General features: G+C 44.2%; 1 protein-coding gene across 7 annotated transcripts in view; it reads right to left on the minus strand.

The window, feature by feature from the left end:
- The window catches only part of FYN (FYN proto-oncogene, Src family tyrosine kinase), a 216,225-nt gene that overhangs the window by 51,312 nt on the left and 151,192 nt on the right, over positions 1-13,721 (minus strand). For all 7 annotated transcript variants that reach the window (XM_077162686.1, XM_077162687.1, XM_077162688.1 and 4 more), the window contains 3 exons: positions 10,332-10,589; positions 6,777-6,873; positions 498-596 (listed from right to left, as the gene is read on the minus strand). In XM_077162686.1, coding sequence (XP_077018801.1) covers positions 498-596; positions 6,777-6,873; positions 10,332-10,578 — 443 coding nt within the window. In that variant the 5' untranslated portion in view covers positions 10,579-10,589. The remainder of the gene's footprint in view (positions 1-497; positions 597-6,776; positions 6,874-10,331; positions 10,590-13,721) is intronic.

Genomic DNA, 13,721 nt, shown 5'->3' on the forward strand with positions numbered 1-13,721 from the left:
TGGGACATGGACAGGGCACTGGTGAGGAAGGTTTGCCTTTTCAGTGCTCTTTTAATACTTCTGATTCCATCACGGACAAATAGCTCCGTTTGCTCTTAACAATTACAAACTGCAGGGTTAGAAATTTGGGTTGGCAAGAATATACGCTCTCGTTAGAACTACATGTTCTCATGGTTACTTCCTACCTATGGCAAATAACACTGGGTTTTCATTTAGGGTACTGACATAAAGTTAACTTTCCATATGAACTAAAGTTTTAAGAAAGTAAAAGCAGATGTAAAGTGCAACACAAAGTGAACAGTAGTACTAGTATTAGATAGATACGGCAAAAAACAAGGCATAGAGGGGGGGGGGAACCACTGTTAACCTTATTCACTCAACCCTTAATCATGCTAATGAATCTATTCTCCCTCCTGCACACAGTTACTGGCCCTTTGTCCTTGCAACTAACTTTTAGAAGCAAGTAGTGTACTGAGAAACAATGAAACAAAACCTACTCTTCTGCCTGGATGGAGTCAACTGGAGCCACGTAATTGCTGGGAATGTATCCTGTCTCTCCAGTCGTCAAGGAGCGTGCTTCCCACCAATCTCCTTCCCTGCAGAGAAAAGAGATAAATAAGTAAGATGACGCCTTCTGTGTCATGGGTTTAATACGGTAAGCTGTAGATGGTTGCCGTCTAGTCATTCTACCAACTGATTGTCTCCAGCCTTGCTCCCTTTCTCTAAACCCTGACAGAACACCAGGGAAGGTCAGAGGGTTTACAATCTGAGTAAGCCACAAGTTGGACCCAGTTTTCTTTCTTGCCTTCTCTGTGAATTAAGATTGTAGAATCCTGGTCATGAGAGGACATTTTTTTTTCCTGGAGGGTGGACGCTCTATGCTTGGGAAGTTTCCCCAATTTGGATAGGGGGAAGGGATCCCAGCTTCAGTAAGAAAAGCTGTATACATGCAGATCTGACATGAAGCCTGTCAGGAGTCCCAGGAAGGGACTAGAGCATATTCTAAATACCTGCCTTACTTGTTTCCAGGAAATAGGGAAGATGCAACTTTCAGCAGGTAGAATGATAAAAATTATGACGGGTTAAACCTTCCTTAGACATTATTAACCTGTGGCTATCTCATGAGCTATTTATGGCACTGAGCTGAGTCTGATGGGTGGGAGTGGAGTCGTGTAAGTGTGGGTGGGTGTAGCAGTGGGTGTGCAAATACAGGGGAAGAAAAAAATGCATTTAGCTGTACTATCACATATTGCCAAATGCCCCTTGAAATAATAATAAGGTCTCAACTTGTGCAGCTCCCAGAGCTGTGGGTGGATGGATGGGCAAGGGGGGCTTACAACACCACTCTCAGTTTAAAACAAATTAGTCGATTAAATGGTTAAAGTTCACAGGCCCAGGTTCACATCGCATTATGTGTGACAAAGAGCAGGGAAGGAATGCGTGCTCTTCCTATCCACGATGGTTAGCAGACAGAGCTGGGGCCTGCAGCTCTGACATTGACTGAGGATCCCCAGAAGCCTTCCCCAGCCTCGGGTCGGGTGTGGGAGGGGAAGGTGAGGACACAATTGCCTTTGAAAAAAACTGGGATCTCTCAGATTTCTGATCAATAGTGCTGAACTACAGGGCCTAATAACCAGCGCCCTCTCTCCCACCTTTTTTGGTCCTTGGAGGCAGCAAGGGAAACCACAGGTCTTTTCTTTCTTCTACTTAAAAAAAAAAAAAAATCACTTTCTGGCTCGGCTCTGTGTCAAAGCTTTCAGCCAGGGAAGAAAATGTATTGGCTTTTTGCCCTAGTAAAGGTCCTCCCCAGACTGCTTTAATTAGGTGGAGAATAACCAGCCTCCAGCATTAAACTCAGGCCTCACTCCAGAGTCCCATTCTCTAAAGACATTCTCTAAAGACCGGTTCTCTCAGCGAGGCAACCAATGCACAGGAGTCCAAATAGGACCTCATAAGGCAGTGGAACAAATGGTGACAAGCTAACACGGGCTGTAGGTGCAGTTGTGGGAAAGTGCACTCTGAGTAAGTTAACAGAATAGCTCACAAGAAAACAGGGTGCTGGCAAAGGTTTTTAAAAACTTCTGTTTTAATTAGTTTCTTAAGCTCCCATTTTTCACCCAATTAAACAAATTTTAAACAGATAAATCATCAAAAGAAAAAAGTAATTGTTCTCATACCCAGAAAAGCCTTATACTTAGTTCATGTTTAGATTTTATTATGAAACATTTTATACATACAAAAGAATATGTGTATATGTGACTGACGAAATGAACACCTGTGAGTCCACCGCCAGCTTTAGAGTTAGCGCGTTACCAGCTGTGTGGAATCTACACCGCTACTCCCCATCTCATCCTTTCAGGTTCAGATTTCGTGAAATTAAACACGCTAATATTTTAACAGCTTAGTACTGGTCTTATTTCTATGCCCCACAAAAGAAATACATATGTTTGTAAGTATTTCATCTAAGCACATATGTGGAAGTTTTTTTCCTTCCTTTAAACCCTGAATGCTTAAGGAAAATGGCTTTGCAGACATGATCTTCACTCTAATATAGTGACAATGCTCACTACTGAGAAATACCACTAGATGGAGACATTTCATCATAAAAAATAGCAACACCCATCACACCCTTTCCCTCCTCCCCTCCCTGAGCTCACTTGTAAGTTCACACACACACACAACCCCTCCACACACACCACCTGGGAAATACTCCAAAACAGTGAGGAAAAAATTAAGTGTTTGTAGCAGAGGATTATTTTTTTAATGCAAGATAACCCTCATCAGGTTCATCCTAATTTATTTAAATTAAGAAAAAAAGAAAGGTTAACATCAATTTAAGAGAATGTGGGAATGCCAAATGGAGCATGGAGCCAACACATTTTGCTGCAGGCTGGCAGAAGCCAAGTCTTATTCAGGTGACTTGGCATTAACGAAGTAATTTCCAATTCAAATCCAGCATTGACGATTTCATTTTGGTCTAGGCACCTAAATAGTTTAGAACAGATTAGAATCCAACTATCAGCTCATTCTGAAGTCATGTTTCAAGAATTCATGATTATCTTGTAAATGACCCCATTAATCTCACAAGGGTTTTCAGTTACTCATGAGAAAGATAAAATACTTGATTTCTTCTCTAGGTCAGCCGGGGTCACTTTCTCCATCAAAGGAGACAGGAGGTGACAAGGACTCAATCTATTATGTAGTAAACTTCACACGCTGTGTCCCCAGAGGCTGGTACAGACTCAAATAATCCATCAAAAAAGTCTGTTGAGCAAATTAAGTATCTTTTTCAATACACTAGAAGCACCGATTTCACCTACAAAATGATACACTCTTTACAACTCATTCATGTTGAGACTACATTAGGAAAAAGAAATATCTTTTACATCCTTACTTGAGTTATTGTGGGTAAATGGCATTAAAGCTGCATTTCTTTGAACTGTTCTTATAGCTCAGATATTTCATTAACTGAGACTTGGTGAGATTTTCTTTAACCGTAATTAACCTGCTCTGACTCAAATACATGATTTAAGCCTGACTCTGGTTAGAACGGCTTTTAGATTTTTATAACAGTTCTCCTTGTTACTCTAATTAAAAGTCTTGTTAAAAGAGCCCGTCCTTAAATCCTTGGGTCCCCAATCCCCGGAGTTGCTCGCAGCGTTTGTGATCCAGCAGCTGGGGTCTCCAGCCTGGATGGAGCCAGGGAAGGTGCCTCTGCCAACACCAGGCAGCCTCCATCTGCCCTGCCACGGAGGACTTTTATTTCAAATGCTGGATTCTTTCTAAATTTGGCCAAACCCCACCTTACTTTTGGATCCATAACAACTGTATCAAATGTCTGAGTGAGGCTCCAAATTAGGATTTCTTTTCACAGGGAAAGCAGCCTTAAAGGAGTCACTGGCCCAGGCAATGACAACTACCCTGCTCTGCACAAAACACTTATTTTAGAGTCACTGTTTCTAGATGGCAACACTCTAGTCATGAGGTGTGAAAATAGGGAATAAAATGGATGACCAGAAACATTTCACACGATGGGCTCAAGCTGAATAATGCCCGGCCACGCAACCCTGAGCCTTTCCCACCGGCCTGGGCCTCTGTGAGCAACCACCCCCCCCTCCGTGTGCACACAGTCACGTGGTCGCCTCCGTGCTTTAAAACACAAAAGTCCGCCCCAGCTTCGGGCCCCCCCCCCCACACACCCATGGGAGGGGAGGGGGAGGCCGCAGGAGGAGGGGTGGCAGCTGCCCCAGCCCGAGCAGGGCCCCCTCCTCCCTCCCTCGCAGAGCCAGAGGCGAGGGGGGTGGGTGGGGGAAACACGCAGGCCATATGGTTCCTTATCATTGCTTTGTTTTCCCTTCCATGGTTTTCTCATCTCTGTTATTACCCTTGACTTCATGATATTGTATTCGTGATAAAAACCTTATTTTTTCCCCCATAACCTTGACAAAAGGCATTTAACTGGCACACAGGATGAGGAGTTCCACCACCAAGAACATCAAGTGGGGAAAAAAAAAAAGACCTTTGCAATATTTTCTTCTAAGAGAACAGGGTGAGAGGCTCAAAGCCCTCTGTGAGCGTCACAGGCCAAGCAAGCAAATCACAAAACGCAGACGGAGAGGGGTTAGATCTTCCCTAATGTTCCTCCCAAATTGTAACTGTACAACAGTGCTGTTCCCGTTCCGACTGACAGAGGAACTCGTGGATTTGACTTTGGTGAGGGTGGCTTTCCCGGTGCCCTACAACCTTCCCAGAGAGACACGTGCAGCGTGTGGAAAAGACCACAGAAGGGCTGCGTACGCTGCTTCCTACTGCTCCTTGGCGCTTACCTTTTGGAGTTTACACATGGTTTTCAAATTTCTAACCAATCTTGGCATTGAGGGAATATTGCATAAAACAGGGGATGGAAGTGGGATGTATTTCAGAATTTAGAGTTACTAGACTCTGACAAAAAGCATTCATTCGAGAACCAGACAATGAGAGATGCTTACAGCTAAGTGCTAACAATAAGGAATCATAAATCAGCATAACTCCAAGCCAAATTCCCTCCTTCTCCGTCTCCCAGTCCACCCCTCCAAGCCATCACGTGACTGGAACTGCTGGGGTCCCGCTGGCGGGGGGAGCTGGCCCTCCACCAGCCAAACCTGACAGTAGCCAGGGTTCTGTGTGCCCGCCTCAGCCTCGGCTCTGCCTCCTGCTGCACGTGGGTGGTTCCCTCACCTGAGCCTCTGGCTCCTCGGGTGTAAAATGATGACTGTGAGACGGACCTCGCACAGTTGTTTTGAAGAATAAATGGGAATACTTATAACTAGCACATGGCTGGCACATAAGGAGCCTTCCATAAATGGCAGCTGTCTTACTATTTAAAAAAATCCCTGCTGTGAAGAGGGCTGGGGGAGGGGAGGGCCCAGAATGCTCCCTTCCTGAGCTGGCTGCTGACTGCACAGGTGTGTTCAGTTTGTGACAAGTCAATTCAGCAAACCATACGCTTATGATATGTGCACTATTCTGCATGTATTTCAATAAAAGTTTAAAAAGAAAACCTACCCGCACCCCTGCCAATGATGACGATAATCATAATTTTAAAAAATCCCTGTGGCTATGTAGACAGCATCTTCAGATGTCCAGAAGAAAATTACTGGCCTCTTTGCGGAAGAGTTCAGTTCTTGCTGTTGAAAGCTGGCATATTTGCAGGGGATGGGTCTGGGAGCGGGAGGTGGGCAGGGAGCATCCCAGGGAAGGGGGGCACTTTCCAAGGAGGCAGTTTTCCGGGCCGGGGGGAGATCCCTGTTACAACAACCATTTCTCTCCCCTGGATGGGCAGTGTAAGCAAGGTGGCCTCTTGCTGCCCTTGCTTGCTTGCCTGGCCTCTTGGCAAAGCCGAAGAGCAGGCCGGAAATCTTACTGCCATCATGAAATCTAGTTTGCTCAGAGAGCAATTCAGACTTGGCTGCAGAGGAGAACTTCCCAGTGTGTCCCCAACCCCCAGGTGGCAATTTTTCCCAACAGCCAGGGGGTGCTCAGAAGGAAGAGTTGAGGGGCAGGGAGGAGGCCTGTGGCGCTGGCATGGGACCCCACCATTTTCTTCTACTCATGCTGCCTCCACCGACAGAGGCAATACGCTGACCCCACCGGGAAATCTGACCCAAGGGTAATCTTCTGAACAGAGGTGTTAAAAACAGGAGCTCTGAAAAGTGATTCTCATGGTTGAAATTTCCCCACTGCCTGTTTAATTGTGGTTTCTAATGTCCACATTTTAAATGCGCACGTTGCAGGCAATTTCCTTCACCTCACAAAGATTTTAGTCAGTCACAAATTTTCATAACGGGGAAACGCCTCCATAAACTTGGCCAAACCGAATGTTTAGTAGTATTGAAAACAGAAGGAATTTGTTGCTGGCCTTAAGTGAGGGCTTAGCTAGTGCAACATTTAAAATGTGAAAATACACTGTGAATAGCCAAGTTTTGTGCCAATCTTCTGAAATTGTAGGTTTGTGGAGGGGAATTCTAATGCTTTTACAAGTTTAAAAAAAAAAAACAAAAAACAACCAAAACCAAATTGATACTTGAAACCAAAAGATTTCCTGTGCATACAGTATCATTAAATAGTGCATTGGGCCATTGCCTCTTCTTTTCTCAAATGATACTGCTTTGAATGACCAAATTTAGCAAATGTTCTTTTAGTATGTCAGAGACAGAAATATATGCAGGCTGATAACAAAAGACTTCTTTCCCAAAATGAAAGGCACACATGCCTTCCTCCTCCCTCTCCGAACTTACGAGCTGTTCAATATTTGAAATTTTTCCCCTTTGTGAAAACTCAGGTCATCTTCTGTCCGTGCTTCATAGTCATAAAGGGCCACAAACAGGGTCACTCCTGACAAAACAAAAGAGGAGACACTATTACACAAAGGGAACTTAATCCCAAGAAATTAAAATTTCAAAATCTGTATCTTGCCAGAACCGATAACACGATGCAGTACTGTATAACTAATGTGTGTAAAACAGTGTCAGAGTTGTATCTATGCCTTGGTCTTTGTAGGGGAAGCGTTATTTGATTTGACTAAAACCTGGAATTGAAGAACTTCTATCTGTACACCTTTGAATGAGTCCTTGGGAAGAGGCAGCTATTAATATTTTGCCCCAAAGCAAAGGGCAGCAATTACAGACCCCTTTATCTGAGACACATTCTTCTCCCCTCAGGAGCCCATGTCAGGTTCCCAGCAAAATGGATCACTCTTTCCTCTGGCATAAAAGTAATGTGGAATATGATAGGAAACTCCTTTGGTAGCTTGGGGACTTGAGAACCTTTCCTGTAATGTTGGCATTTGCAGTTGTTTTTGCAGTGTCCAGCAGCTTGGTCCTTCTACTCAAAATGGACTCCCTCTCCCTTGCTCTCTTCTCCCTCGATCTCACCTACCCTCACGTTGTCTTGCAGTAATCATTCTTTCTCACACCTACCCAATGTCTTCTCATCTAGCTGATTCTCCAAAGGGGCTCTTCTTCCTTTGCAGTAGTTTGCCATCAACAGCAAAGAATGTCCAACTTCCCACTGGGCTTAGTATGGTTTGCTCCGTGTGCTGGGCAGTGTTCCAGTGGCCCTCACCCCCTGGTATGCACACCCTCGTGCAATCCTCTGTGAGTGGGGGCTGAACTGTGACTTGCTTCTCATGAACAGAACTTGGCAAACTTGATGGGATATCACGCCCATGAGAAGGCTACAAAAGATTGTGATTTCTGCCTTATTAGCTGACTCGATTTCTGTATCAGCTTGCACACTCTGATGAAGAGAGATGCATGTTGGAGAGGATTACATGACAAGGTGCCCTCAGTCCCACAGCCCACAAGGAACTGATCTTGCCAACATCACACGGGCTTGGAATGGATCCTTCTTAGTTGAACCTCAAGGTGACAAAAGCCCAGCCAATACATCTTGATTCCAGCCTGTGGTGGGGGAAGGGGGGACCCTGAAGTAAAGGACCCAGCTAAGTTATTCCTGGATTCCTGGTCCACAGAGACACTGATGTAATAAATGTGTATTATTTTAAGTTGTTAAGTTTTGTGATCATTTATTATACGGCATTTGATAAATAATATATCTCATTTCACTGCTCTGGCTTCTCATTTCTATCTCTACAACTTCGAAGTGTCTGGTATGGCCCAAAGAACTCAAAACAACATGGGGCCTGCTCTGTGAATAAGCTGCCATTTTGCTGGGCAGGTAGATCCAAGGGAAGAGATGTGTCTGCAGAACCAGAGAAGCTGGCCTTGTCTTTCCGCCGCTTCCCAAGTGGGATTTCCTGGGAGAAAGCTGGCTCTCAGAAAGCCTGACCACGCCAAAGCAGGGCTCATTTGGCAACTGTCCTCCTTTATTCAGATTTCTTTGAAAGGTTAGAAAAGAGACTGACTTAAAACAAAAACGTAGGAGCCTGTAAGGTCATGCTTATTCTCATTTAACACTCTATTAACACATTCCCTTCATTATATAACATAAAAACAAAACCGAGCCCTTGAAGACCTGTACTCCCACTTCCCTCTCTCTGCATGCATGGCTGACAAGTCCTCACTGAATGTCTTTATGTTCCAGGGATTGAGGGGTAAACCAAAGGACGTTACAGAGGAACACAGGCACTGTTTCTGGCCTGAAAGAACTGAAAGCAGAGAAAGAACGGGCATATACAATAGAGCCAACTAATATGAGGCAGAAGAATCCTCCAGCATTTGGGATTATTAACTGTGCTTTCACTTTCAAATTTTACATAGAATCAGATGGCTTCCTATACTCACAGTGCGCCTGCTGGCAGCAGTGCCAGGCAAGTAGCCCTCTTTGCTGACTGAATGACTGATACCTGCTGATCGGATTCATATCCAGCTTCATGAATGAATGAACAAAGATGAAGCTTGTGTCAGCAGAATAAAGAGTCTGGGCTGGCAGAGAACTCATGCTTCCCACAGCAGGGGTCGGGAGGAGGTAAAGGGGTTGCTAGATACCTTCTGGCTCTTTCTCTCTCCTGTATCTTTAAGAGACAGACTGCCCTACACTGCCTGTCGGCCTCTCTCATTCATCCCTCCATTCCAGGTGCCTTCTAGGGAGGCAGGAGGAATGGGTACGTGCACCTAGCATTCATTCATTCATCATGTAAGGGCTGAGTTAAAGGGAAAGCCAGGGCTACTGTAACCCAAAGATGAACACAGATGTTTTCTCTACTAGGCAGAGCTTGATGTCCTAGCTGAAAAGAAGTAGCTAATGCCAAAGGTGCAGGGTCTGGTCACTGGGCTATACCTCCACTGCCATGTGTTGAGTGCAGAGGGAGGAAAATCCCTGCTAATGCCTCAGCAGAGCCAACAACCCAGACAAAAAGGCCCAACGGGTCATGATATAGGACATCTGCTCCTGGATAAGCTCAGTGCTTAATGGTTGATGCCACATTCTTTTAAACTTCTGTAATAAACAAAACCATTTTGGAACAAATAATTCCAAATATCTAGTCAACATGGTTCATATTCTGGGAAAGGATTTGGAAGATGAGCGGTGCATGAGATAACTTACAAATATTTAGGAAAACATATGTCTGAGAATGTATGCCAGATTTTTTCCAAAGTATTAGCTAAGTCAGCAAAGGCGATGGCAGTAAACATAGCCTTGTGGTGTGAAAGAGAAGGAAACTTCAAAAAAAAAGAAGAGTCCCTTAAGGGTACCTGAAACTAGATTTTAAAATATATAAGACAAATGAAAATATTTGAGGGCTGATAACCTGACTTATATGGAAGCTGATGGGTAAAGAGAGACAGTGAGAACAAATGGCCAAAAATAATGCTGCCGCCCGCCAGCTGGGAAGTGAGAGGCAGGCTGAAGATGAGGAAGACAAGGGAAGAGTTACTATCCCCTTAAAGTGGTTCTTAAGATCTCTAGATTTTAATGCATAATATTATCTAGGGAACATTAATATCTTGGGAACTTAAAATCCAGAACCAGTCCTGGAGCTTCTGAGTCAACAGCTCTGGGAGGGGTCAGCCATCTGAGGTGTCCTGAGCCAACTGGCCCGGATTGAGAGTTCCTGGCCTAAAGCATCTCAGTGGAACACCGTGCCTCACTAACCCATGAACAATTTTCAAAGAATAGCCACTGGGGACCCCCAGCCCCCACATCCCTGCAGCCAGCATTTTGATTTGTACAGCAAAGCTCTGGCTTTTTTATGGGGATAGGTGGAGACAGATGAAAAGTGAAAATGCTAAATCCTTAGGAAAGGGAGCTGACAGTAGCACAGATGTTCAGGTGACCAAAAAAAAAAAAAGCGAAAAGCAGCTGCTCCCCTCCCCACTGCCAGGGCCTACCTGTTCCTCCTCTTGTCCGCAAGGTCCCAGTATGAGACGAAGAGTTCACACCCCCAAAGACGGTGAGCCCTTGGCCCCCGGCCGCGTGGAAGTTGTTGTAGTTGGGAATGGAGGTCACGCCGAAGCTGGGGTAGTGCTGAGGGGTGGGGTCCGTGCCATAGCGGTACCCGGAGCTCTGGGTCAGGCTGCCGTCCCGCTCCTCCGTCAGTTTTGTTGCTTCTTTGTCCTTACATTGCACACAGCCCATTATCTAAATTCCTGCAGGAAACGAAAAGAAGCCAAATGAACTTGGAGGTGCCCTCCTCGCTGGGCTGCTTTACTACTGAAGAGGAATCTCCAAAGCTCACCCGTGGGTATTTCAGGCCTTTGAGGGGCATGAGGAAAAGCAGGGTCTAGGGCTGATGGTTAAGGGGAATGCCTGTTTCTTAACTCGACAATCACATTTGTTCCCCATATGCTCAGGGAGATGGGATCAGCGTAGAGTAGAGCGTTCACGGTGCAACAGCTTTCCCCAGAGGAAGCCTGCCCCTGGATTATTCTGTAGCATCACCCCTGTCCTCAAACAGCCCAGTCAAACTAATTAGGCTTTTCTCTAGTTATCTCAAAATATAATGCACACTATAAAATGAGTCTCTAGCAACAGTAGAATAAAAACCTCCATCATGGCCAAGGAAATTTAAGAAGGAACACTGGAAGGCCAGATAGAGCCCCTAAACAACTCAGCATACTTCTTTCTGGCACAAATCTGGTGCATTTTAAGCAATGAAATGATGCTGGGCATCAAAGTTAATAAATAAAAGTTAAGATGCTAGGTAACAAAGTGATTTACTGGATGAAAAATAAAATTGGCAGGAACAAAAGGCCTGAGTATATTTGCAGGATGTCATGATAGTCTACAGAAACACAGTCATTTAAAGCTACTAATTAACTTTTCAAATGGTCATTAGCTTTTGCCATCTTTCAAAAACACTAAAAGAAACCATTCCCATGTTCTAGCATTGGTGGTAGATAAAAATTCGACTCACTGTCACCCACTCACCTCCAAATCCTGGGCTTCCCATTCTCAGTAAATGGCACCCCATGACCCAGGTGCTCAAGTCAGAATTCTGGGAAGCATCCTTATTTGCACCTCCTCCTTTACTTCTCGCCCTTCCTGACCATGCTCCATTATCCAAGCACGCTGGATTTTGTTTCTCACCTTCACGCCTTGGGACTTGGCCTTGAATGTTCTATCCCCCTTCTCTTTGGTGCACAGCCAATCTTTCATGTCCCGATTTTCTGGAAAGCCTTCTCTGACTCCCCTGGCCTCCCCTAGGCTGGGTAAGTTCTCTTCCTAAAGGAGCCCACGCACCTTGATTTCCCTCATCATGGCACAAGTGCACCATATTAAAATGTGACCTGTCCTGTTGCCTCATTGCCCAACAGACTGTGAGTTCCAAAAAAAAGCAGGGCCATGCGCATTTTCATCATGGCTATATTGCCAGCACCTCACACATAGCTGGTACTCAATAAATAACAGCTGAATGAGTGAAGATTCTTTAGCCTATGATGTTTCTCGATTGACCTTTCTCTCTGTATCAGAGCCATTGCTTTCCCCAGTCTTCCTTTAGTGACTTTATTTTTTATTTTTCCAGTGACTTTTATTGGCAGTATGTCTTGTATTTTTTTTTAAGGTAACATCATTTAATTAATGATTCCTCTATTTTGAACATTTCGGTTTTTGCAGTAAACATCTTCCTACATTCAATCTTTCCTTTCATTGATTTAAAAAAATGTGTATTGATAAAACATAAAAAACATATTACCATACAAACATTTCATACCTGGTGTACAATCAATGGCTCAAGTTGTGAATTCCTCACCACCATGATCATTTTTTAGAACATTTGCATTACTCCAGAAAAAGATATAAAGGGAAAACAGAAAATCTCATGCATACCATTAGCATTACCCTTCCCTCTCATTGATCACTAGTATTTCCATCTACCCAATATATTTTAATCTTTGTTCCCCTATTATCTGTGTATTTTTTATCTTTTTTTTTTTTTGCATGGGCAGGCACTGGGAATCGAACCCGGGTCGCTGGCGTGGCAGGTGAAAATTCTGCCACGGCCACTGTTGCACCACCCTTTATCCATATTTTTTTACTCATCTGTCCAGACTTTAGATAAAAGAAGCATCAGACACAAGGTTTTCACAGCTATACTGTCACACTGTAAAAGCTGTATCATTATACAATCATCTTTAAGAAACAAGGCTAGTGGAATATAGCTCTACAGTTTCAGGTACTTCCCTTTAGTCATGCAAATACACCATAAACTGAAAAGGGGTATCTATATAATGCGTAAGAATAACCTCCAGGATAACCTCTAGACTCTGAAATCTCTCAGATTTCTTTATTTTGTCTCATTTCTCTCTCCCTCTTTTTGGTCAAGAAGGTTTTCTCAATCCCTTGATGCTGGGTCCCAGCCCATCCTGAGACTTCTGTCCCACGTTGCCAGGGAGATTTATACCCCTGGGGGTCACATTGCATGTGGGGGGGAGGGATGCCCTGCATTTTTAAATTTGCCAGTGTATGTGAGAAGTGAAGATTCAGAGATACGGAGTGGCTGATCTACCCATTTTGGACTGTAATACCCTGTCAAGCTGATGGGGGAGGACATGTTATGGATGTTCCTGCCAAAACTCTGACAAACAGCCCCTTTGGGACCAGAGAACTGAATAGGAAACACATGACATCATGTGTAATTACATGTATTCACTAGGGAAGGCACAGCTGGCATTGTAGGGGAAGAGACTTGCGGCAGTGAAGGAGAACGAGAGAGTCAGTTTCTCTATATTATCTTGCAAACCAAAGTGGGGGTGCCACATCAGATAGGGTGTCTCCTGGGGGCATGGTTCTAAGCTCCACTAATCTGCTGGACCAGGTCATGGAAGCCACACCAGACTGCCCCCAAACCCTCTCACATTGTATGTTTCAAAAAACTTATTGAATTGAATGTCAGTTTCTGAGAATGGAAATGTTTGGAGATGAGCCGCCTACTGCTGGAGCTGAGATCACCAAATCTGGAACACATTTATATGTAAATCATTTGAGATTAATTTACAGTATACTGTGTCCAACATGCTTTCTAATTTACGGTAAACGAATAAGATTTTAACAAGTTTCCAATAGGAAATGCAAAATACCTCCAAGGCATGATTTACAGAAGGAATTTCATCATTTGTTGTTGGTGTTGCTCCATAAACCTGATAAATATCTTGCTCACTTTTTATTAACTCTTTCATGGCAGAAAGTTGTTCCAAGTTTCTATGAAGGCTGGATACAACATTTCTTGTCTCAGGTGCTTTTCTCAGGGATTTCACTGACCTACTGCAGTTAGAGGAGGT

Source organism: Tamandua tetradactyla, chromosome 5, assembly GCF_023851605.1.
Source record: "Tamandua tetradactyla isolate mTamTet1 chromosome 5, mTamTet1.pri, whole genome shotgun sequence".
NCBI classification, from domain to species: Eukaryota; Metazoa; Chordata; class Mammalia; order Pilosa; family Myrmecophagidae; genus Tamandua; species Tamandua tetradactyla.